The 23680-nt window shown below is 54.1% G+C and overlaps 1 protein-coding gene and 1 long non-coding RNA gene across 3 annotated transcripts in view; both read right to left on the bottom strand.

Annotated features, from left to right (window-relative positions):
* The window catches only part of GNA15 (G protein subunit alpha 15), a 29579-nt gene extending 13800 nt beyond the window's left edge, over nt 1–15779 (bottom strand). For both annotated transcript variants that reach the window (XR_001909002.4, XM_017968181.4), the window contains exons 1-4: nt 15425–15779; nt 3642–3826; nt 1708–1862; nt 164–292 (exon numbers count right to left, since the gene is read on the bottom strand). Coding sequence is in view for 1 of the 2 variants with exons in the window: in XM_017968181.4 (XP_017823670.1) it covers nt 164–292; nt 1708–1862; nt 3642–3826; nt 15425–15569 (614 nt within the window). In the remaining variant the exon portion in view is untranslated. The remainder of the gene's footprint in view (nt 1–163; nt 293–1707; nt 1863–3641; nt 3827–15424) is intronic.
* Nucleotides 15780–17900: 2121 nt separating this feature from the next.
* On the bottom strand, nt 17901–23637 carry LOC118151051 (uncharacterized). The gene is made up of 3 exons (XR_004739196.3): nt 22099–23637; nt 19042–19223; nt 17901–18896 (listed from the first exon to the last, which is right to left on the bottom strand). It is a non-coding gene; the product is annotated as an uncharacterized LOC118151051 (long non-coding RNA).
* Between the last annotated feature and the right edge of the window lie 43 nt (nt 23638–23680).

Here is a 23680-nt window from a genome sequence, read left to right as displayed (position 1 = left end):
CTCATCCATCCATCCACTCATCCATCTTTGCATCCATCCATCCATCCGTCCATCCATCCACTCATCCATCTACCCCTTCATTCATCCACTCATCCAGCTCCTTTACCCCTCCTACAGGAAGCCTTCCCTGCACTCCCAGGCTGGGCCCAGGTGGAACGCTCACCGCAGGTTGGTTTTCTGCACGGAGAAGCAGTATTCGTTGATGCCAGTGGTGGGCATGCGGCTGCGGAGTACGTCCTGCGCCGTGGGGACATAGCCCTCCTCCGTGATGCGCTCCAGGTGGGACAGGTAGCTGCAGAGCAAGGAGTCCTGAGGCCCAGCCTTGCAGCCAGCCTCCCTTTGCTTCCCAGGGCCCTAGAGAAGGCCCAGCGAGAACCCTGCTGGGGCTGCTGGGGGAGGAGAGCTCCCTTGTCGGGGGCCAGGATCCCTGGGGTTGGCAGATGGCCCAGGAATGTCCCCCACCCCAAGGCAATGGAACCTCAAGGAAAGTAGCTTCACACTCAGAGCAGGGCGACCCCACGGATGGCGTGACATGAGGAACGGCCTCACTGGGGAGTGGTGTCCCCCCGGAGAGCTGCTATGCCAGGAGTGGCACTGCCCCAAGAATGCTGGTAGCCTGAGAACAGCCTTCCCAGATGCCAAGTCACCGTGGACATCCATCACGCCTAGAACAGGCTCCCCCCAGGAATAGGGTCACCCTCAGAACAGGGTCTCCCATGGAACAGGGTCCCCCCAGAAGAGGGTCCTCTCAAGAACAGGGTCACCCCCAGAGGAGGATCACCCCCAGAACAGGGTCACTCTGGGAACAGGCTCCCCCCAGGAATAGGGTCACTCCAGGAACATGGTTTTCCAGTAATAGTGTCCCCCAGGAACAAGGTCCCCCCAGGAACAGGGTCACCCCCAGAACAGGGTGGGTCCCCCAGACCAGGGTCTCTCTAGGAACAGCCAGGAATAGGGTCACTCCAGGAATGAGGTCCTCCAGGAATAGGGTCCCTCTAAGAACAAGGTCCTCTCAGGAACAGGGTTCCCCCAAGAATAGTGGCATTCTAGGAATACAGTCCCCCCAAGAATAGGGTCACTCCAGGAAAGGGTCACCCCCAGAACAGGATCCCCCAGGGAACAGGGTCTCCCTGGAAACAGAGTCACTCCCAAGAACAGGGTCCTCCCAGGAACAGGGTCACCTCTGAAACAGGGTCCTGGCAGGAACAGGTTCTTCAGGAATAGGGTTCAGCCAGGAGCAGGGTCTCCCCAAGAACATTACTCTAAAAATACAGTCCCTCCAGCAACAGGGTCACCCCTGAAACAGAGTTCCTGCAGGAACAGGGACCCCCAAGCACAGGGTCACTCTAGGAATGCAGTCCCCCCAGAACAGGGTCTCCCCTAGGAGCTGGATTCCCTCAGAAACAGGGTCACCCCTAGGACAGAGTCCCTATATGAACAGAGTCACTCCAAGAACAAGATCACCCCTGGAACAGAGTCGCCCCCAAGGAACAGGGTCTGCCCAGGAACAAGGTCCCCCCCAGAAAACAGTTACCCCCAGAACAGGGTCCCCCCAGGAATTAGGGATCCCCCCCCGGAAGGACTTCATCCTGGAGCTGGACCATAGCCATCTGTGCCCACAGTATCTCCGGTTGCAGGGAGCCGGCCAGCCTGGCCCCTGCCCTCGACCCCTCCCCACGCACCCATCCCTGCAGACCCCAGACTCACTACACAGCTGAGTCGAGCAGGTGGAATTCCCGCCGCCGCTCATAGCAGGCCCGGATGCCGGCGTCCCTCCACAGCCACTGCATGGCCACAGCGTAGCGCTTCTCAAAGGTGGTCACTTTGTAGGGGTCCTGGCTCATGACCAGGCTGGCGTGGTGCTGGGGAGGGAGGATGGGGGCGGTTAGGGCAGCGTGTCCAAGCGGGGCCTCCCCGGGCATCTCTGCAAGCCCCCCCTCCACCCGCCACGTCCCTCCCTGAAGCACATTCTCTCACACTCCCTTTCTTCTTCCCCGGAGCGCCCTGTGCCTCGGGGTGCTGTCCCGGTTCCTGGGAGAAGAGACCCTGCTCTGGCGGGGATCCAATTCCTAGAGTGACCCTGTTCCTGGAGGGACTGTATTCCTAAAGTGACTGTTCTTGTGGGGACCCTGTTCCTGGGGGACCCTATTCCTGGAGAGCCCTGTTCCTGGGGTGGCCCTGTGCCTTGGGGTCCCTGTTCCTGGGGGATCCTGCTTCAGGGGTGACCCTATTCCAGGGGGACCATATTCCTAGAGTGACCCTGTTCCTGGGGGGACCCTATTCCTGGAGAACCCTGTTCCTGGGGTGGCCCTGTGCCTTGGGGTCCCTGTTCCTGGGGGATCCTGCTTCAGGGGTGACCCTATTCCAGGGGGACCATATTCCTAGAGTGACCCTGTTCCTGGGGGGACCCTATTCCTGGAGAACCCTGTTCCTGGGGTGGCCCTGTGCCTTGGGGTCCCTGTTCCTGGGGGATCCTGCTTCAGGGGTGACCCTATTCCAGGGGGACCATATTCCTAGAGTGACCCTGTTCCTGGGGGGACCCTATTCCTGGAGAACCCTGTTCCTGGGGTGGCCCTGTGCCTTGGGGTCCCTGTTCCTGGGGGATCCTGCTTCAGGGGTGACCCTATTCCAGGGGGACCATATTCCTGGAGTGACCCTGTGCCTCGGGGTCCCTGTTCCTGTGAGGACCCTGATTCCGGAGTGACCCTGTTCCTGGGAGCACCCCACACAGCTCTACTTTGTCCTCCGTCTGTTCCCGGAGGGAAAAGCCCAGGCCGGCACATGAGAGGCTGCAGAGGGCACATGTGCTCGGGCGAGCCCAGGCTCAGGGGGAACAGGGTGCCCAGTCCTGCTCTTTCCACTTGCTGGCTCCCAGGAGGCAAGGCACCAAAGTCCCCCCATTCTACAGATGAGGCGACTGAGGCACAGAGTGCCGAAGCAACCTGCCCCACACAGGCCCCCCGGAGGCGCACGGTCCCCGAGCTGGCCGCCGGGCCCTGGGCTTCCCCGTCTTTTCCCAAACAGCCCTGGCTCCGTCCAGCCACTAGGGCAGTTCAGACCTTTGTGATGGACCCTGTGTTGTGTGTGCATCTCTGTGCACGTGCAAATGTGCTGTGTGTGTACAGATGTACCCATGTGCATGGGTGTGTGGTGTGTGATGTGTGTGGGGCACGCGCATGTATCCTTGGGTGATTTGTGTGTGCATGCAGAGGTGTGCATGTGCTTGTGCGTGCGTGTGCATGAGGGACTATATGGGGGCATGTGTGTATCCTTGTGTGTTTGTGCGTGCATGTGTGTATGTGTGTGCATGTGGGAATTTGCATGCATGCTTCTGTGTGTGTGTATGTCTGTACACGTGCACGGGTGTGTGCATCTGTGTGGTGGCATGTGCAGGTATCCTTGTGTGCATTTGTGTGTGCACATGTGTTCATGTGTGTGCATTTTTGTGTGTATACTTGTATGTGCGTGTGTAAGTATGCACACGTCTGGAGGACATGGCCCTGCCCTGCCCTGGGGTCTAGGGGACCCTGCTCTGCTCCAGGATCTGAGGGACACGACCCTGCCCTGGGGAGTGGGGAACATGGTCCTGCCCCAGGGTCTAGGGAACCCTACCTGGGCCCCTGCCTGCCCCGGGGGCTCACCTTGCTCTCGGGCCTGCTGAAGGGGATCTGCAGCCGCTCCATGGCCTCAATCATGGTCCGCATGGACACGAAGATGTTCTGGTAAACCAGGGCCCGGAAGCCCTTTCGCTCCTCCTCCGAGTAGCCAGTGCCATGGATGATCCGCATCTGCTTAATGAAGGTGCTCTTCCCACTCTCGCCGGGGCCTGGAGACAGAGCAGGGGACTGCTCAGCCTCCACGGGGCTCCCATCCCCGACACCCCCAACCCACACCAGATGCCCCTACCCCATGCCAGGCACCCCCACCCAACCCTATGCCAGGCACCCACAACACCATGCCAGGCACCCCCAATCCCACACCAGGCACCCCCAACCAAACTTCCACCAGGCACCCCCAACTCCATGCCAGACACCCCCAACCCCAGGCCAGGCACCCCTAACCCCATGCCAGGCACCCCACTCAACCCTATGCCAGGTACCCCCAACCCCAGGCCAGGCACCCCCAACCCTATGTCAGGCACCCCCAACCCCAGGCCAGGCACCCCCAACCCAAACCTCCGCCAGGCACCCCCAACCCCACGCCAGGCACCCCACCCAACCCTACACCAGGCACCCCCAATCCCACACCAGGCACCCCCAACCAACCCTACACCAGGCACCCCCAACCCCAGGCCAGGCATCCCCAACCCTATGCCAGGCACCCCCAACCTCAGGCCAGGCACCCCTAACCCAAACCTCTGCCAGGCACCCCCAACCCGCCAGGCACCCCCAATCCCACACCAGGCACCCCAACCAAACCTCCACTAGGTACCCCCAACTCCATGCCAAACACCCCCAACCCCAGGCCAGGCACCCCCAACCCTAAGCCAGGCATCCGCAATCCCACACCAGGCACCCCCAACCCCAGATGTCACTTCCACTGAGAGGCCTTCCCTGCCTGCGTGGCTCTCGTAGTCACGTAATTACTCCTTGCCCTATTTATCCTGTGTTACTTCTTTTGTAAAAGAAATGCTTTTTATAGTTATGGTTCTTATGGGATGTTTTCTGTTTTTTTTTTTTTTTTGAGACAGAGTCTCACTCCATTGCCCAGGCTGGAGTGCAGTGGTGCGATCTCAGCTCACTGCAACCTTCATCTCTGAAGGTTGGAAAGTCGCTCTCAGAAACTTAGCGGGCACACCCGGCGAAGGGAACAGCCCCTACAAAGGCCCTGGAGCAGGGCCACACCTGGAGTGTTGGAGGAACAGCAAGGAGGCCGGTGTGGCTGGAGCAGAGTGAGTGAGTGGGGGAGAGGGAGGAGGGGAGGGGGGAGGGGGGAGGGGGGAGGGGGGAGGGGGGAGGGCAGGCTGTGCAGGGCCTGGTGGGCTGCAGGGAGGTCTTGGGAGCCATGGAGGGCTGCAGGCAGAGGAGGGACGGGCCCTGACTCAGGTGCTCACAGGCGCCCTCTGGTGGTTGCTGCAGGGAGGACAGACTGTGGGGGGCGAGGGTGGGAGCCGGGGACCAGGGTGGAGGGGTCTGTGGTGGTTCAAAGGAGGTTGGGGCGGGAGGGCTGGACCCAGGTGGCTGTCATGGAGCTGGAGAGAAAGGAAGAGAGATTCCGCAGACAGAATCTGACAGATGGTGCAAAATCGGGCAGGGTCCTTGCAGGGCCAGCTGCAGAATTTCTGGGGCTTGGTGCAAGCTGAAACTTCAGGCTCTTTGGAGCCTGGGACCCTGTGGGAGAGTTCAAGCACCTGTCAAGCCGGCCCTGAGTCCGGGATGCGGATGCTGGAATCTTCCAGAGCCTGGGACTAGAGGTCCAAAGAGCCCAGCTCTGCTGCCTGCTGCCTAAGCTCTGACATTCCAAGGCTGTCCTTCCCCTCTCTGCCTCAATGTTCTCTTCAGTAAAATGGGTGTGATCCAGCGGGTGGGAGGTGGGGGGCTGGAGGCTTGCCCAGCATCTCATCTGGCTCCCGGGGGCACCAGCATGGGCCCCTCCCAGCGACGGGTGGGGGATGGGACAGCTTCTTTCTCTCCGGGATGCAGGGTCCAGGCGCAGGTGGCACAGGGTCGGGGGTGGGGGCGCGCAGTGCCAGAAGAACTCGATCAAGCGGGCGGCAGTGGCAGCAAAAGAGGAAGGGGTGGCCTGGCTGGGACTCAGAAAGAGGAAACAGGAGCAGAGGAGCAGGCGGGAGCAGGGAGAAGGGGGGGTTCGACCTCCCATCTCCCCAAGGGGCCATCTGTCTGCATCTCCCACCCTTCAGCTCCACCCTTCACCTGCTCCTCCCGCCTCTCCGATCCTCCGTCTCTCCAGGGGTCACGTCTCTTTGACTCAAAGTCAAGAAACAGGCTTTTCTCGGCTGGGCGTGGTGCCTCACGCCTGTAATCTCAGCACTTTGGGAGGCCAAGGCGACGGATCGCTTGAGGTCAGGAGTTCAAGAACAGCCTGGGCAACATGGTGAAACCTCATCTCTGCTAAAAATACAAAAATTAGCCGGGCGTGGTGGTGCGTGCCTGTAATTCCAGCTATTCAGAAGGCTGGGGCAGGAGAATTACTTGAACCCGGGAGGCAGAGGTTGCAGTGAGCTGAGATCACACCATTGCACTGCAGCCTGGGCAAAAGAGTGAGGATCCATCTCCAAAAAATAAAAGGAATAAGGGGGGGGAGAAAAGGCTTTTCTCTTGCTGTAAAGAACATTTGCACGGAAATTGTGTAAACTGACTAATAATGCATGTTAGCAGAGGGCGCTGAGTCATGCTTTTGATCAAGGTCCCGCGGTTTTTCCTTCTCGTGTAACTGAAAGTTGCTGAGTAATTAGTGAGGGGAAAAGTATCAGGGGCCAGGCGAGGTGGCTCACACCTGTAATCCCAGCACTTTGGGAGGCCGAGGCGGGTGGACTCACCTGAAGTCAGGAGTTCAAGATCAGCCTGGCCAACATGGTGAATGAAACCTCATCTCTACTAAAAATACAAAAATTAGCCGGGCGTGGTGGCGGACACCTGTAATCCCACCTACTCGGGAGGCTGAGGCAGGAGAACTGCTTGAACCCGGGAGGCGGAGGTTGCGGTGAGCCGAGATCATGCCACTGCACTCCAGCCTGGGGTACAGAGTGAGACTCCGCCTCAAAAAAATAAAAATAAAAAAAACACTCAAACGACAATGTCCCCGGGTCCACAGTCTGAAATTCTGGGATGCAGCACGGTGGGAGCTTCAGATTCCAGGATTTGTTGTATGTGAGGATGGGACGTATTCCTGAATGTAGGAATGGAGTCAGTGAAATAAAGCAGTGTCGGGCCGGGCGCGGTGGCTCACGCCTGTAATCCCAGCACTTTGGGAGGCCGAGGCGGATGGATCACGAGGTCAAGAGATCGAGACCGTCCTGGTCAACTTGGTGAAACCCCGTCTCTACTAAAAATACAAAAAATTAGCTGGGCATGGTGGCGCGTGCCTGTAATCCCAGCTACTCGGGAGGCTGAGGCAGGAGAATTGCCTGAACCCAGGAGGCGGAGGTTGCAGTGAGCGGAGATGGCGCCATTGCACTCCAGCCTGGGTAACAAGAGTGAAACTCCGTCTCAAAAAACAAAAAAAAAAAAGAAAGAAAAAGAAAAAGAAACAAATCAGTGTCCTCCCACCAGTTTCTGTGCGTTTCCGCAGACACAGTATGGGGGACAATCCCGTTTTCGGAGCACTGGCCAGTAGCAGAAGGGACTGTGAGTTTGCTTGTCCCTGGTGAGCCAAGGGCTGGAGTCACACCGTCTCTCCTGAGCCTCACCACGACAGGGGGACGACTCGAAGCCCCATTTTCATATGGGGAAACTGAGTCTCGGGTCCGTTGAGGGAATTGCTGTGGGTTGTGCGATTCTCTCGGCCGTCCTGGTGAATGGCAGACTGGGATTCGAACTCAGTTCTGTTTCAGTCCAGAGCCTGTGGGTTTGCATTTTTTGAGGCAGGGTCTCTCTCTGTCACCCAGGCTGGGGTGCAGGGGCGCGATCTCAGCTCACTACCACCTCCGCCTCCCAGGTTCGAGTGATTCTCCTGCCTCAGCCTCCTGAGTGGCTGGGATTACAGGTGGCTGCCACCACGCCTGGCTAATTATAATTTTTGTATTTTTATTTTATTTATTATGCCTGGAGCTTCCTTCACCCTGCCTGAATAATTATAATCATCATAATAAAAATTACAGCAAGCATGATTTAAATCCTACCCTCTTTCCAAGCCCGAGCCAAGAGACTATGTATCCCCGGTTAATCCTCACAGAGCCTATGATTTTCCCCATGTGCAGATGAGACATGGAGGATCAGAGAGGTCAAGTGCCTTGCCTAGAGTCACACAGGAAGTAGCGCAACCTCCGCCTCCCGGGTTCAAGCAATTCTCCTTCCTCAGCCTCCGATGTAGCTGGGACGACAGGCCTGAGCCACCACACCTGGCTAATATTTGTATTTTTACTAGAGACGGGGTTTCACCATGTTGGCCAGGCTGGTCTCGAACTCCTGGCCTCAAGTGATCTGCCCCCTCCTCAGCCTCCCACAGTGCGGGAATAACAGGCCCGAGCCACCGCGCCCATCCAGGACTGGCCCTTTTGAGCTTCTTTCCCCCGACTGTCTTCCAACTCTCAGATCTTGAGTTCCCCCCAGAAGTGCAGAGAACAGACAGAATTGTCACCAGGCAACAGTCGGCCTCATTTTGTTGTCATGAACTGACTTTTTTCCCCTCTTCTGTTTTGTTATAGGAAAAACACGATAATCCCGTTGCCACCCGCAACTTCGTGAGTCAGGAATGGGCCATAGCCCATAACCAGTCTAAAGAGCTGTAACCAGAGACCCCTCTTTGCACCCATGGCTGTCCTGAAGCCACAAAGGATTCTGGGACCTCTCCAGGGCCCTCGTCCCACTACCCCCTGCCAGCCCCCAGCTCCTGGGTAGACATGGCGGGGGTGGGGGGGATCTGTTATGGGACACCCACCGAAGGCTGTGGGGCCCAGACGGGAAGTTCCTGCTTCCTTTGGGGCATGGAGGAGAGGAGGAAGTGGAACCGGTCAGATGCCAGGAAGGAACTGGGTTAACCGTGCCAAGCCCTGGCCCTCACAAGGCAGCTGGGGGCAGCCATGTGCAGAGTCCAGCACCAGCCCTCACAGGACTCGTGGCTGCCAGGGACCTGGGGAGCCCGGCTGGGCAGCCAGAGGGGGCGGGAGGCTCGGCCTCTCAGTCTCGCTCTGGCTCAGGATGGATGTTGATCCCCGATAAATCCTGTTCCCACCTTGGGCCTCATTTTCCCCATCTGGGATGGTGTTCTGTGGTGTTTCTGACCCCAGGGCAGGCGGACAAGGGCAGTCAGGAGCACGGAGTTCGGCACCAGAATTCTAGATGTGAGACCCAGCTGTGTGACCTTCGGCAAGTCGCCCCACCTCTCTGAGCTTCGGCTCACCTTTTGGGGGAAGCTAGCAACACCTGCCTCAAAGTACAAACAACGGCCCAGACGTGGCGGCTGACACCTGTAATCCCGTCACTTTGGGGAGGCCAAGGCAGGTGGATCACGAGGTCAGGAGTTTGAGACCAGCCTGACCAACATGGAGAAATCCCATCTCTACTAAAAATACAAAATTAGCCGGGCCTGGTGGCGGATGCCTGTAATCCCAGTTACTCGGGAGGCTGAGGCAGGAGAATCACTTGAACCCGGGAGGCAGAGGTTGCAGTGAGCCGAGATCGCGCCACCGCACTCCAGCCTGGGGGACAAATTAAGATTCCATCCCCTCCCTAAAAAAATGACAATTTTTGAAAAGCGCTAACAACAGAACGGGTCCCGTCCACAGCTTTATTTTGTTGTTAGCTTTCTTTTTCCTTTTTTTTGTTTTGGTTTTGGTTAGAGACTGGGTCTCGCTGTGTTGTCCAGGCTGAACTCCTGGGCTCAAGCGATCCTCCTGCCTCAGCCTCCCGAGTAACTGGGACTACAGGCACCTGCCACCACGCCCGGCTCACAGCTTCGATCTGACTCTCCCCCCTTGCCCAATATGAGGACAGACCCACCCCCACCCCAGTGCCTTCTGCTCTCTTCCTCAAAAGGAGTAGCCATGTCCAGGAAAAAAACAGCATTTGGATTCAATTCCTGTTTCCAAGAAGGGACAGAGGTCTGGAGGCAGCCCTCAGACCTGCCTCCAGGGACGGGGTGGTTTAAACCACAGTCCGCAGTGCTGCCATCCGTGCCTGGGGACTTGGATGACGTCCCCTGGCCTCCATCAGTAGAAGGGGCTTCCTGCTTTGGGGCTGCCTGAGTAGTGCCCAGAGTGTTACGTGGAAGGGACTTTCCCAGCTCCAGGAAGATATGATACAATGTCTGGGGGAAATCCCCCCAAAAAGGAGTCATTCAGTCATTCATTCATTCATCATTCATTCATTCATAAAGTATTTCTTTTCTTTTCTTTTTTTTTTTTTTTTGAGACAGAGTCTTGTTCTGTCACCAGGCGCCAGGCTGGAGTGCAATGGCGCGATCTCGGCTCACCGAAACCTCCATCTCCCGGGTTCAGGCAATTCTCCTGCCTCGGCCTTCCAAGCAGCTGGGACTACAGGCGCGTGCCATCATGCCGGGCTAATTTTTTGCATTTCAGTAGAAACTGGGTTTCACCCTGTTGGTCAGGCTGCTCTCAAACTCTTGACCTCTTGGTCCGCCCCCCTCGGCCTCCCAAAGTGCTGGGATTACAGGTGTGAGCCACCGCGCCCGGCCTCATACATCTACTACACGGCAGGCTCACTGTACGTCTGTCCTAGACTCTGGAGACACAGGGATGAAGAAGACAGATGCGGTCCCTACCCTTTTGCTGCTTGCCGTATAACTCGAGAGGTAAACAATAAACTGGCCGGGCGCGGTGGCTCACACCTGTAATCCCAGCACTCTGGGAGGCTGAGGCGGGCGGATCACAAGGTCAGGAGTTCGAGACCAGCCTAACCAACATGGTGAAACCCCGTCTCTACTAAAAATACAAAAAATTAGCTGGGTGTGGTGGCGAGCGCCTGTAATCCCAGCTGCTCAGGAGGCTGAGGCAGGAGAATCGCTTGAACCTGGGAGGCAGAGTTTGCAGTGAGCTGAGATTGTGCCACCGCACTGCAGCCTGGACGACAGAGGGAGACTCCATCTCAAAAAAAAAAAAAAAAAACTAAATGAATAGTGAGGGCCAGGAAGAAAATCAAACAGAGGAAGGGGAAGGAGAAGATAGGGTGTCTTGGTAGCTAGGGTAGTCAGGGAAGACTTCTCTGAGGAGGTGACACTTAGGTGAAGGTCTGTGTGGAGTGATAAACACCCAGATTCATAGATGAAGAAAAAATGAGCAAAGGCAGAAATGGAAGATCTCTTGAGCCCAGGAGTCCTGGGCTGTAGCGCGCTGTGCCGATCAGGTGTCTGTACTGAGTTCGGCGTCAGTATGGTGACCTCCCGGGAGCGGGGACCACCAGGTTGCCTGAGGAGGGGTGAACCGGCCCAGGTCGGAAACGGAGCAGGTCAAAACTCCCTGCTGATCAGCAGTGGGATCGCGCCTAGGAACAGACACTGCACTCCAGCCTGGGCAGCATAGCGAGACCCCGTTTCTTAAAAAGAAAAATAAATAAGTAAATAAAGTACACATTGTTTGTAGAAACAGCGTCTCGCTGTGTTGCCCAGGCTGTTCTGATTTCCTGGATATGTCATGTATTATTAATATAATAATAGCCAGTCTATTAAAGACAGCACGCGGAGACAGCCATTAAATACATTAGTCATTGAAAACCTTCCTGGAAACCATGGTCCCGAATGCCACTACCAGTTACCCTCCGTCCTCTGCCTTTAACCCATCCTAGCCCAAGAAGCAACCCCAGCTCAAATGGCCTGACGACACTACCAAACTTGTATTTATTTTTTATTTTTTTTATTTTTTTATTTTTTTTTGAGACGGAGTTTCGCTCTTGTCACCCAGGCTGGAGTGCAATGGCGCGATCTCGGCTCACCGCAACCTCCGCCTCCTGGGTTCAGGCAATTCTCCTGCCTCAGCCTCCCGAGTAGCTGGGATTACAGGCATGCGCCACCATGCCCAGCTAATTTTTTGTATTTTTAGTAGAGACGGGGTTTCACCATGTTGACCAGGATGGTCTCGATCTCTTGACCTCGTGATCCACCCGCCTCGGCCTCCCAAAGTGCTGGGATTACAGGCGTGAGCCACCGCGCCAGGCCTGTATTTATTTATTCATTGAGACATAGCATTGCTCTGAGGCCCAGGCTAGAATGCAATGGCACAATCTCAGCTCACTGCAACCTCCACCTCCCAGGTTCAAGCAGTTCTCCTGCCTCAGCCTCCTGAGTCACTGGGATTACAGGCACGCACCATCATGCCCAGCTAATTTTTGTATTTTTAGTAGAGACAGGGTTTCACCATGTTGGCCAGGCTGGTCTCGAACTCTTGACCTAAAACGGTCCACCCACCTCGGCCTCCCAGAGTGCTGGGATTACAGGCGTGAGCCACCGCGCCGGGCCACTACCAAACATTTAAGGAAAGGAAAAAAGAGGCAAGAAGCTGGGTGGCCAGCGCCAAAGGACCGATTAGGACAGAAAGCAGCAGCAGCCAGGGCAGAGAGGTCAAGGGGGGCCAGGGTTTGGCTTTGACACCATAGCAGATTTTGCCGGAGAAATAAGTGGGTGAAAAAAAAAATCTTTTTTTTTTGAGACAGAGTCAGCTTTGCTCCGACGCACAGGCTGGCGTGCAGTGGCGTGATCAGCTCATTGAAGGCTTGACCTCCCAGGCTCAAGTGATCCTCTTACGTCAGCCTCCCAAGTAGCTGGGACCACGGTGTACCCCACCGTGCCCGGCCAATCGTTTTATCTTTTGTAGAGACAGGATCTTGCTATGTTGCCCAGGCTGGCCTCAAACTCCTGAGCTCAAGCGATTCTCCCATCTAGGCCTCCCAAAGTGCTAAGATTACAGGCATGAGCCACTGCGCCTGGCCAAGGACCCTCTCAACTCTAGCCTCGACCCCTCCTGCTGAACTAGATAAAAGAATATTTCAGGTGGATCACCTGAGGTCAGGAGTTCGAGAGCAGCCTGGCCAACATGGTGAAGCCCCGTCTCTGCTAAAAATACAAAAGTTAGCCAGGCGTGGTGGCGCGTGCCTGTAGTCCCAGTTAGGAGGCTGAGGCCGGAGAATCACTTGAACTGAGGAGACACAGATTTCAGTGAGCTGAGATCGCGCCACTGTGCTCCAGCCTGGGTGTCAAAGCAAAATCCCATCTCTAAAAATAAAAATAAAAATAAGGCCGGGCGCGGTGGCTCACGCCTGTAATGCCAGCACTTTGGGAGGCCAAGGAGGGTGGATCACGAGGTCAGGAGTTCAAGACCAGCCTGGACAAAAAAGTGAAACTCTGTCTCTACTAAAAATACAAAAATTAGCCAGGCGTGGTGGTGCGCACCTGTAATCCCATCTACTCTGGAGGCTGAGGCAGGAGAATCGCTTGAACCCAGAAGGTGGAGGTTGCAGTGATCTGAGATCTCGCCACTGCACTCCAGCCTGGGGGACAGAGATGAGACTCCATCTTAAAAAAATAAAAATAAAAAAAAAGAGGCTGGTTGCTGCGACTCAAGCCTGTGATCCCAGCACTTTGGGAGGCTGAGGTGGGCAGATCACCAGGTCAGGATTTCAAGACCAGCCTGTCCAACATGGTGAAACCCCATCTTTACCAAAAATACAAAAAACTTAGCCAGGCACGGTGGGGGGCTCCTATAATCCCAGGAGCTGAGGCAGAAGAATCACTTGAACCCCAGAGGCGGAGGTTGCAGTGAGCCGAGATCTCGCCACTGCACTCCAGCCTGGGTGACAGAGCAAGACTCCATCTCAAAAATAAAATAAAATAAAATAATAAAAAGAAAGAAAAGAAAAAAGACCCCGTAAAGGGGTAGTTGCCGGCGTCCCCTCCTTCCCACTTGATTTCCTGTCTCTCTCCTCTCCGGCTGCCTCTTCCCCACTGAATGAGGGAAGGATGATGACGCCCATCACAGGATGCCCAGGCTCTTTGCCCGGGACAGACACATGTGAGTCCAGAAGACTTGCCATCTTCTCCAGCCCCCAGCCCAGGGTTCAGGGATCCCAGGAGACCCTCCCACGCTACATCCCTGGCTTCGACCAACAGGGCTGTAATCAGGGAAGGGTGGTTGGGGAAACAAGGTGTAGGAATGAGAAGACCCTGACGTTTCAGAGATCAGAATTTGTTTTTTTTTTTTTTTTGAGATGGAGTTTCGTTCTGGTTGCCCAGGCTGGAGTACAGTGGTGCGGCCTTGGTTCGCTGCAGCCTCCGCCTCCCAGTTTCAAACGATTCTCCTGCCTCAGCCTCCCGAGTAGCTGGAATTACAGGCGCGCGCCACCACACCCAGCTGATTTTTTTTTTTTTTTTAATTTTAGTAGAGACGGGGTTTTGCCATGTTGGCCAGGCTGGTCTTGAACTCCTGGCCATCTGCTCACCTCAACCTCCCAAAGTGCTGGGATTACGGGCCTGATTTTTTTTCTTTCTTTCTTTCTTTTTTTTTTTCTTGAGACAGTCTTGCTCTGCCACCTCGGCTGGAGTGTAATGGCACCATCTCAGTTCACTGCAACCTCTGCCTCCTGGGTTCAAGCAATTCTCATGCCGCAGCCTCCCAAGCAGCTGGCATTACAGGTGGGCACCATCACGCCCGGCTAATTGTTTGTTTTGAGACCGAGTCTCACACTGTCACCCAGGCTGGAGTGCGACGGCGCGATCTCGACTCCCCGCAACCTCCGCCTCCCGGATTCACGCAATTCTGCCTCAGCCTCCTGAGTAGCTGGGACTACAGGCGCACACCACCATACCCGGTTAATTTTTTGTATTTTTAGTAGAGATGGGGCTTCACTATTTGGCCAGGCTGGTCTCAATCCCCTGACATGGTGATCGGCCCACCTCGTCCTCCCAAAGTGCTGGGATTGCAGACGTGAGCCACCATGCCCCACTGATTTTTATAATTTTAGTAGAGATGGGGCATCACCATGTTGGCCTGGCTGTGTCTTGAACTCCTGACCTCTGATCCGCCCACCTCGTCCTCCCAAAGTGCTGGGATCACAGGCTGGAGCCACCGCGCCCGGCCAGAGTTCGGAATCTTGAAGCCTTAGTGACTCCGACTCCCCATCTGAGGCCCCCGCGTGGACGCCATCGCCCCATCTCGTTTTCCCGTAGATATTTTTGTTGCCGGAATTATTTTGTCTGCTCATGAGTTTACAGACTGGAAATGACATCCAGGGAGACAGAAACACCTTTCTCTGCTGGCTGCGGTGTCCCTGGGAGTTACTCAATAGATCTTGAATGAATGAATGAACCAATGAACCAATCAATCCATCCTTTCTGGCCCCCAGACAAGCCCTAGGCAAGCCCTCTCCAGCTGTGGCAGGGAGATTAAACACCAGAAGGAGCTGAGCCCTCCGGAGACGGAGGAGAGGCTGGGGCCGGCCGCTCCCTTGCGGGCGGGCTGGCCAGAACGGGTTGCACACCTGAGCTCATCATTCTCTTGCCGTGACACAGGCAGGTAGGGCGGGCTGGGCCTGCCTGACGAGGGGCCGGCCGAGTCACGTCTGCTGCTGTGTGTGCCCCGTGCAGTGGACGGGCCTGGGCACCGGCGCTGCTGTCACGTTGGACAAGGAACTTGGGCTCTCTGAGCCTCAGTCTTTCTCATCTGGAAAATGGGTTCCCAGGCTCCCGATTCCCTGGGAAGCGGCGCGGCCTCTGTGATGCCTATGTCTGACCTAGCCCGGTCCTCCCCCTTGCCCGGACGCCCTGCCAGCTGCCCACCGCCCACCGGCCCTGGACTCACCCAGAAGCAGCAGCTTGAGCTCCCCGCGGTCCTGCTTCTTCTGCTCCAAGAGGATCCTGTTGATCTCCTGGTCCACCCGGGCGGCGGCCTTCTCATCCTCCGTCAGGCACCATGGGCAGCAGCGCCAGGTCAGCGAGCGCGCCATGGTTCGGTGGCCTCAGACGGCATGGGGTGGCATTGCCCCTGGGTCCCCGCTACCCAGGGCACCCCCAGCCCAGCCGGCCCTGGAGAGGGCCCCGGGCAGCCGGATGCACAGGGGGACTGCCTTCTTCTTGGGGGGCCACCCCCGGGGACCCAGCCTTCCTTTCTGGAACACCCAGGAAGCCCGGCTCGGCGGTGGCAAGCCTCGAGTGCTGGAAACAGGGTGGGGACGGGAGGAGGTGGGGAGGCTCAGGGCTCCCCGCCCACCGCCAGACCTGCCCAGACCCGGCCCAACAGGTTGACGTTGAAGGGTGCCGGGAGAGGGTGAGGTGGGGGCCCCACGGAGGGCGGGGCGGTGGCGGGAAAATCCCCACCACAAACTGGGCCCGGCGAAGCCACGGGGCCTTCTTCCTCCTTTTGGAGAAGGGGCGGCCGCTCCTCCTCGGGCCTCGCCTGGAGCTGTCCCCTCCTCTGAACCAATTAGAAACTGTCAGACCCAGGCTACTGCTGAGATATTTATTTATTGATTGAGACGGAGTCTTGCTCTGTTGCCCAGGCTGGAGTGTAGTGGCACGATCTCGGCTCACTGCAACCTCTGCCTCCCTGGTTCAAGGGATTCTCCTGCCTCAGCCTCCCGAGTAGCTGGGACTACAGGCACCCGCCACCATGCCCGGCTAATTTTGTGCTTTTAGTAGAGATGGGGTTTCTCCATGTTGATCAGGCTGGTCTCGAACTCCCGACCTTGAGTGATCCGCCTGCCTCGGCCTCCGAAAGTGTTGTGATCACAGGCGTGAGCCACCGCGCCCGGCTAATTTTGTATTTTTTAGTAGAGATGGGGCTTCACCATGTTGGTCAGGCTGGTCTCAAACTCCAGACCTCAGGTGATCTGCCCGCCTGGGCCTCCCAAGATACTGGGATTACACGTGTGAGTCACTGTGCCCAGCCCTGCTGATCTATTTTTAAGAAACAGCTGAGGCCAGGCGGCACGGACTCAAGCCCCTGCCCATGGGCTGGTTTTATGCTCCCATCACCCTGCACTTACTGCCGTCATCCCTGTTTGACAGATGAGGAAGTTGAGGCACAGAGCAGGGGAGTGACAGCCAGGGCTGGGACAAGACAGAGCCGGGAGCCCATCCGTCACCTGTGGGGCCCCAGAGTGTAGATGCCCACCAGGCAGATTCCAGGAAGGCCAGCCCTTCACTGTTTGAGCATTCATGGAGCACCAACTGTATGCCAGGCACCGTACAAGAAACACAGGCCGGGCACAGTGGCTCACGCCTGTAATCCCAGCACTGTGGGAGGCCAAGGCAGGTGGATCACGAGGTCAGGAGATCGAGACCATCCTGGCCAACGTGGTGAAACCCCATCTCTACTAAATACAAAAAAAAGCTGGGCGTGGTGGCGGGTGCCTGCAGTCCCAGCTACTCAGGAGGTGGAGGCAGGGGAATCGCTTGAACCCGGGATGCAGAGGTTGAAGCGAGCCAAGATCCCACCACTGTCCTCCAGCCTGGGTGACACAGCAAGACTCCATCTCAAAAAAAAAAAAAAAAAAAGAGAAAGACGGAGACAGATCCCAGACCTCCTTACCTAAGGTTCTACTTGGAGAACAGATAATAAAACAAATTTTAGGCCAGGCGCAGGAGCTCATGCTTCTAATCCCTGCACTTTGGGAGGCCGAGGCAGGTGGATTACCTGAGGTCAGGAGTTCAAGCCCAGCCTGGCCAACATGGCAAAACCCGTCTCTACTATCAATACAAAAATTGGCTGGGCATGGTGACTCACGCTTACAATCCTAGCACTTTGGGAGGCTAAGGCAGGAGGATCATCTGAGGTCAGGAGTTCAAGACCAGCCTGGCCAACATGGTGAAACCCCAATTCTACTAAAAATACAAAAATTAGCTGGGCATGGTGGTGGGAACCTGTAGTCCCAACTACTTGGGAGGCTGAGGCAGGAGGATCACTTGAATCCCGGAGATGGAGGCTGCAGTGAGCCAAGATCACAACACTGCACTCCAGCCTGGGCGATAAAGTGAAACCGTGTCTTCAAAAACAAAACAACGGTGGCTCAAGCCTGTAATCCCAGCACTTTGGGAGGCCGAGGCGGGTGGATCACGAGGTCAAGAGATCGAGACCATCCCGGTCAACATGGTGAAACCCCGTCTCTACTAAAAATACAAAAAATTAGCTGGGCATGGTGGCGCGAGCCTGTAATCCCAGCTACTCGGGAGGCTGAGGCAGGAGAATCGCCTGAACCCGGGAGGCGGAGGTTGCGGCGAGCCGAGATCGCACCATTGCACTCCAGCCTGGGTAACAAGAGCGAAACTCCGTCTCAAAAAAAAAAAATACAAATTTTTTAAAAAGTGTATGTGTGTGTGTATATATATATATACACACACACACACGTACATACACACACATATATTTTTAAAATTTACACATATACACATATATATGCATACACGTGTATTAAATATACATAAAAACATACATATATTTTACACATACATCCGTATACATAGACACATACATATAAAGTCGATGTGTATATGCCTATTTTTACACACCTGAGCCTGCTGGATGGTGGAAAGAGCTGCTTCTGGAGAGGCTCGGGGCCGCCGCTCGGATGGGTCAGCGCAGGTCACACAGACAAGGGGTATTTGGATCAGGAGAAGTCAGACGGGCTGACTGGGTGTGACAGGGACTTTAGGGGTAGACTCGACGGTCCAGGAGACCTTACCAGGGAGGGCCATCAGGCCACGCTGTCCTCATCCCTCTGGGGCGTCGGGGGCCTAGAAGTGAGCTGGCAGTGGCTCGGTGAAAACGCTGCTGCTTCCTAGGTACTCAGAGCCAGAGTGTTTGGGTGAAGATTCCTCACCCCATGGAGAGGCTGTAGAAAATTCTAGAAAGTTCTGGGCCAAAACTCTCCTTTCCAAGAGATACACGTGGTTCGGGGGCCTCCGGTTTCTTTATAGATAAGGCAAGGTTCAGAGAGGGCTAGGACACGCCCAGGGTCACACAGCCTTCGGCAGCCACCGTCCCCGCCTCCTCCCAACACCAGGGCTCGGTGACAGCGGTTGATGAGGCCTCAGCAGCCCAGCACAAACGTGCGGTTTTCTCCGCTGTTGATTCATAACGAATGGCAGATAGGAAGTACGATAGGGCCCCTGTCCGGTCACCGGGCGGGCAGGTGCCGCCTGCACACCCAGCCACCCACCTTCCTGCCCCCAACCGGATGGCAGTGACGAGGGGCACTCCCGCCCGGGACAGGCGAAGAAACGCAGACACAGGTGGCGGCCGTGCAGAACTTCCAGGTGGCTGACACAGAAATGACCTGGCAAAACCGAGGAGGAGGCTGAGTAAGAGGCCCCACAGGGCGAGAGCCCAGGGGACCACCCTGCTGGCGTTTCCAGATGGGATGCCAGCACCCACCATCTTCACAGTCTGGACCAGGGTGGGAGACCCTCTCACTCCAATACCTTCTGTGGCTCCCGTTGGCCTCACAATAAATGAGCCAACTCCCTGGATCCAAGCCCCAGCTCTGCCCATTTCTTCAGCTTCTGGGCAAAGCTCCCTTGTAGTTCCCCCAAACGGGCAAAGCTACTTCCTCGCCACATGCTGCCCGCCGTCCTGGGCATCTGTCGTGTATTATTAGTTCAGTCTGGAACAGCAGGGTGAGCGTGCATGGGTAGAAAAAATATATATTATATATACTATATATATAAAATGGATGTATTTAAAATATATATAAAATACATAAAATAGATATATTTAAAATATATACTATATATATTTAAAATATATACTATATATAATATATATTTTAAAAATATATAAAATAGATATATATAATGCAATATATATAAAATATATATATTTAAAATATATACAATATATAAAATACATATTTAAAATATATATAACATATATATAAAATATATATATTTTATATATCATACAATATATAAAAAATATATATATTATACAATATAAAAAATATATATATTATACAATATATATAAAATATATATATTTAAAATATATACAATATATAAAATACATATTTTAAAAATATATATAATATATAAAATATATATTATACAATATATAAAAATATATATTATATATAAAATATATATAATATAGTATATAATATATACAAAATATATATATATACAATATATATAAAATAGATATATATTTAAAATATATATCAAATATATATTATATATAAAATAGATATTATATAGTATATAATATATACAAAATAGATATAAACAATATATATAAAATGGATATATAAAATATCTATTACATATATAATATCTGTAATATCTATTTTATATAATATATATAATATTTTTTTTTTCCGAGAGAGAGTCTTGCTCTGTCACCCAGGCTCACAAGTGATTCTCCTGCCTCAGCCTCCTGAGTAGCTGGGATTACAGGCACCTCTGGCTAATTTTTGTATTTTTAGTAGAGACAGGGTTTCACCATGCTGGTCAGGCTGGTCTTGAACTCCTGACCTCATGATCCACCTGCCTCGGCCGCCCAAAGTGCTGGGATTACAGGCATGAGCCACCGAGCCCAAACTGTAGAAAATATTTCTTTCAGAAAATGTGTAAAACCTGAAAGTCTTACCTAATAAACTGTCGCAGAGCTGGTGCGCACAGGATCCACTGAGACCAAGAGGAGGGACATCATCAGGCCATGCGCGATTACAGGTGGCTCACGCTATAATCCCAGCACTTTGGGAAACTGAGGCAGCCGGATCACCTGAGGTCAGGAGTTCGAGACCAGCCTGGCCAACATGGTGAAACCCCATCTCTACTAGAAATACAAAACTTAGCCAGGTGTGGTGTGTGGTGGTGCGTGCCTGTAATCCCAGCTACTTAGGAAGCTGAGGCACGAGGTTGCAGTGAGCTGAGAGGACGCCATTGCACTCCAACCTGGGCAACAGAGTGAGAGTGTCTCACACACACACACACACATACACACACACACACACACACAAAGACAGCCGGGCCCGGGGGCTCACGCCTGTAATCCCAGCTACTTAGGAAGCTGAGGCACGAGGTTGCAGTGAGCTGAGAGGACGCCATTGCACTCCAACCTGGGCAACAGAGTGAGACTGTCTCACATACACACACACACACACACACACACACACACACACAAAGACAGCCGGGCCCGGGGGCTCACGCCTGTAATCCCAGCACTTTGGGAGGCCGAGGCAGGTGGATCACGAGGTCAAGAGATCGAGACCAGCCTGGCCAACATGGTAAAACCCGTCTCTACTAAAAATATGAAAATTAGCTGGGAATGGTGGTGCGTGCCTGTAATCCCAGCTACGCAGGAGGCTGAGTCAGGAGAATCTCTTGAACCCGGGAGGCAGACGTTGCAATGAGCTGAGATCAAGCCACTGCACTCCAGCCTGGCGACAGAGCAAGACTCCGTCTCAAATTAAAAAAGAAAAGACATTATCAGCCCCACAAAGACCCCTAGTATTTGCCCCCATAGTGATGGCCACCTTCCGCTCAGCAGTGAGTATCATTCTGACCTCCATGGCATTAACATTTATTTCCAAGTTTGGGAGGTATGTTTTGCTAATCAGATTTATTTCAGCTCTGCATGTTTGCTCACACCTGTAATCAGCGCCTCCGGCACTCTGGGAGGCTGAGGTGGGACCAGTGCTTGAACCCAGGAGTTCAAGACCGGCCTGGGCATCATAGTGAGACCTCACTTCTTTTTTTTTTTTTTGTGGGCGGGGACGCAGTTTCATTCTTGTCGCCCAGGCTGGAGTCCAATGGCACAGTCTTGGTTCACTGCAACCTCTGTCTCCTGGTAAGACCCTATTTCTAAAAAAAAATTGCAAATTAGCCAGGCGTGGTGGCTCTTGCCTGTGGTCTCAGCTACTCTGGAGGCCGAGGTGGGATTGCTTGTCCAGGGAGGTTGAGGCTCCGGTGAGCTCTGATGGAACCACTGCACTCCAGCCTGGGTGACAGAGTGGTGCCCTGGGCTCAGGGGGGGAAAAAAAAGGATTTCTTTTGTTTTTAATTGTTTAAATTTATGTTTATGTAGCATTATATTTACTTTCATTTCTTTTTTCTTTTTTGTTTTTTGAGACAGAGTTTCACTTTTGTTGCCCAGGCTGGAGTGCAGTGGTGTAATCTCAGCTCACCGCAACTTCTGCCTCCCGGGTTCAAGCGATTCTCCTGCCTCAGCCTCCACAATAGCTGCGATTGCGGGCGTGCGCCACCACCCCTGGCTAATTTTGTATTTTTAGTAGAGATGGGGTTTCTCCCCGCTGGTCAGGCTGGTCTCGAGCTTCCGACCCCAGGTGATCCACCTGCCTCGGCCTCCCAAAGTGCTGGGATTACGGGCGTGAGCCATCACTCCCGGCCGGACTTTTTAAATCCTAAAAATCATGGTGAAGTTTTGCCAGCTTTGAACTTTATGCAAACAGAATTACAGAAAATGAATTCGGGTGCGCCTGGCTTCTACCATTTAACATGATGTGTGTGATGAATTCATACCTTGCACGTGGTCATGGTTCGTCACAGACTGTTCCTCTGGGTGAATAAGCTGCAATCTACTCATCCATTCTACTGTTGATGGGCATTTGGTTCAATTTCAGTTTGGGTCTGTAATGAACAGGATAGCTGTGGACATTTGGTACATGTCTTGTGGTTATTTGTATGGCTTTCTGTGACTCAATATCCAGTGGTAGAACTGCTGGGTTATAGAGTATTTCCTAGATATTAACCATCTTTTGCCAAAGTGCGTGGACCAACTTACACTTCTAATAACTCCAAGTTTTTTCTTTTGTTTTTGTTTTGAGACAGTCTTGCTGTGTCACCCAGGCTGGAGGGCAATGGCGCGATCTCGGCTCACTGCAACCTTCGCCTCCCAGGTTCAAGCAGTTCTCCCACCTCAGCCTCCCGTGTAGCTGGGATTACAGGTGCCCGCCAACACATCTGGCTAATTTTTTTTTTTTTTTTTTTTTGTATTTTTAGTAGAGATGGGGTTTCACTATGTTGGCCAGGCTGGTCTCGAACTCCTGACCTTGTGATCTGCCTGCCTTGGCCTCCCAAAGTGCTGGGGTTGCAGGTGTGAGCCACCGCGCCCGGCCAACTCCAAGTTTTTTTATCCTTTTTTTTTTTTTAAGAGTCTCACTCTGTTGCCCAGGATGGAGTGCAATGGCCTCTGCCTCCTGAGTAGCTGGGACTTCAGACGTCCGCCGCCACGCCTGGCTAATTTTTATATTTTTGGTAGAGACAGAGTTTCACCATGTTGACCAGGCTGGCCGCAAACTCCTGACTTCAAGTGGTCCACCCACCTCAGCCTCCCAAAGTGCTGGGATTACAGGCGTGAGCCACCGCGCCCGGCTAATTTTTGTATTTTTAGTAGACAGATATGAGCCACCACACCCGGGCTATTTATTGATTTTGAGGATTCTCAGTCCGTCTCCCAGGCTGGAGGGCAATGGCGCGATCTCGGCTCACTGCAACCTTCGCCTCCCAGGTTCAAGCAACGACTGTGCGTCAGGCTCCCAAGTAGCTGGGACTACAGGCATGCACCACACCTTGCAAATTTTTTGTATTTTTAGTAGAGATGTCGGGTTCGCCAATGTGGCCAGGTTGGTCTCGAACTCCTGACCTCAAATCATCTGCCCGCCTGGACCCCCCAAAGTGCTGAAATGACAGGTGTGAGCAACCGCACCCAGCCTTTTCGGAATTTTTAAACGGGGGCCCTATTTTTTCATTTAGCTCCAGGCCATACAGATTCTGCAGAGGGTGCTGGAGCTGCCTGCCCGGCTGACCAGGCGGGGGCTGGTGTCGAGACCTGGAAAGGGCCGCCCAGCCGTCAGGTTCAAAAGACATGCACCTTCTGTGCCTCTTTCAGGATGGGCAGGGAGGGGACCAGGGGAAGGCAAGGAGCTGTCTGGGGCGACACCTGCTGGCCACTGGGGGCACAACACGCACCTGTGACATCCACGCCAGGCCCAGCTCCCCCCAGCGCTCAACGCCCCTTGGCTGACCCCTCCACCTCTGCTTCTGCCACCTGGTCCACCCCCCATCATTGCCACCTGGTCCACCCCCCATCATTGCCACCTGG

The sequence above is a fragment of the Callithrix jacchus genome, chromosome 22, assembly GCF_049354715.1.
Source record: "Callithrix jacchus isolate 240 chromosome 22, calJac240_pri, whole genome shotgun sequence".
In the NCBI taxonomy this organism is placed as follows: domain Eukaryota; kingdom Metazoa; phylum Chordata; class Mammalia; order Primates; family Cebidae; genus Callithrix; species Callithrix jacchus.
Note: the sequence above shows the minus strand (reverse complement) of the source record. Positions and strands in the feature narration are given on the sequence as shown.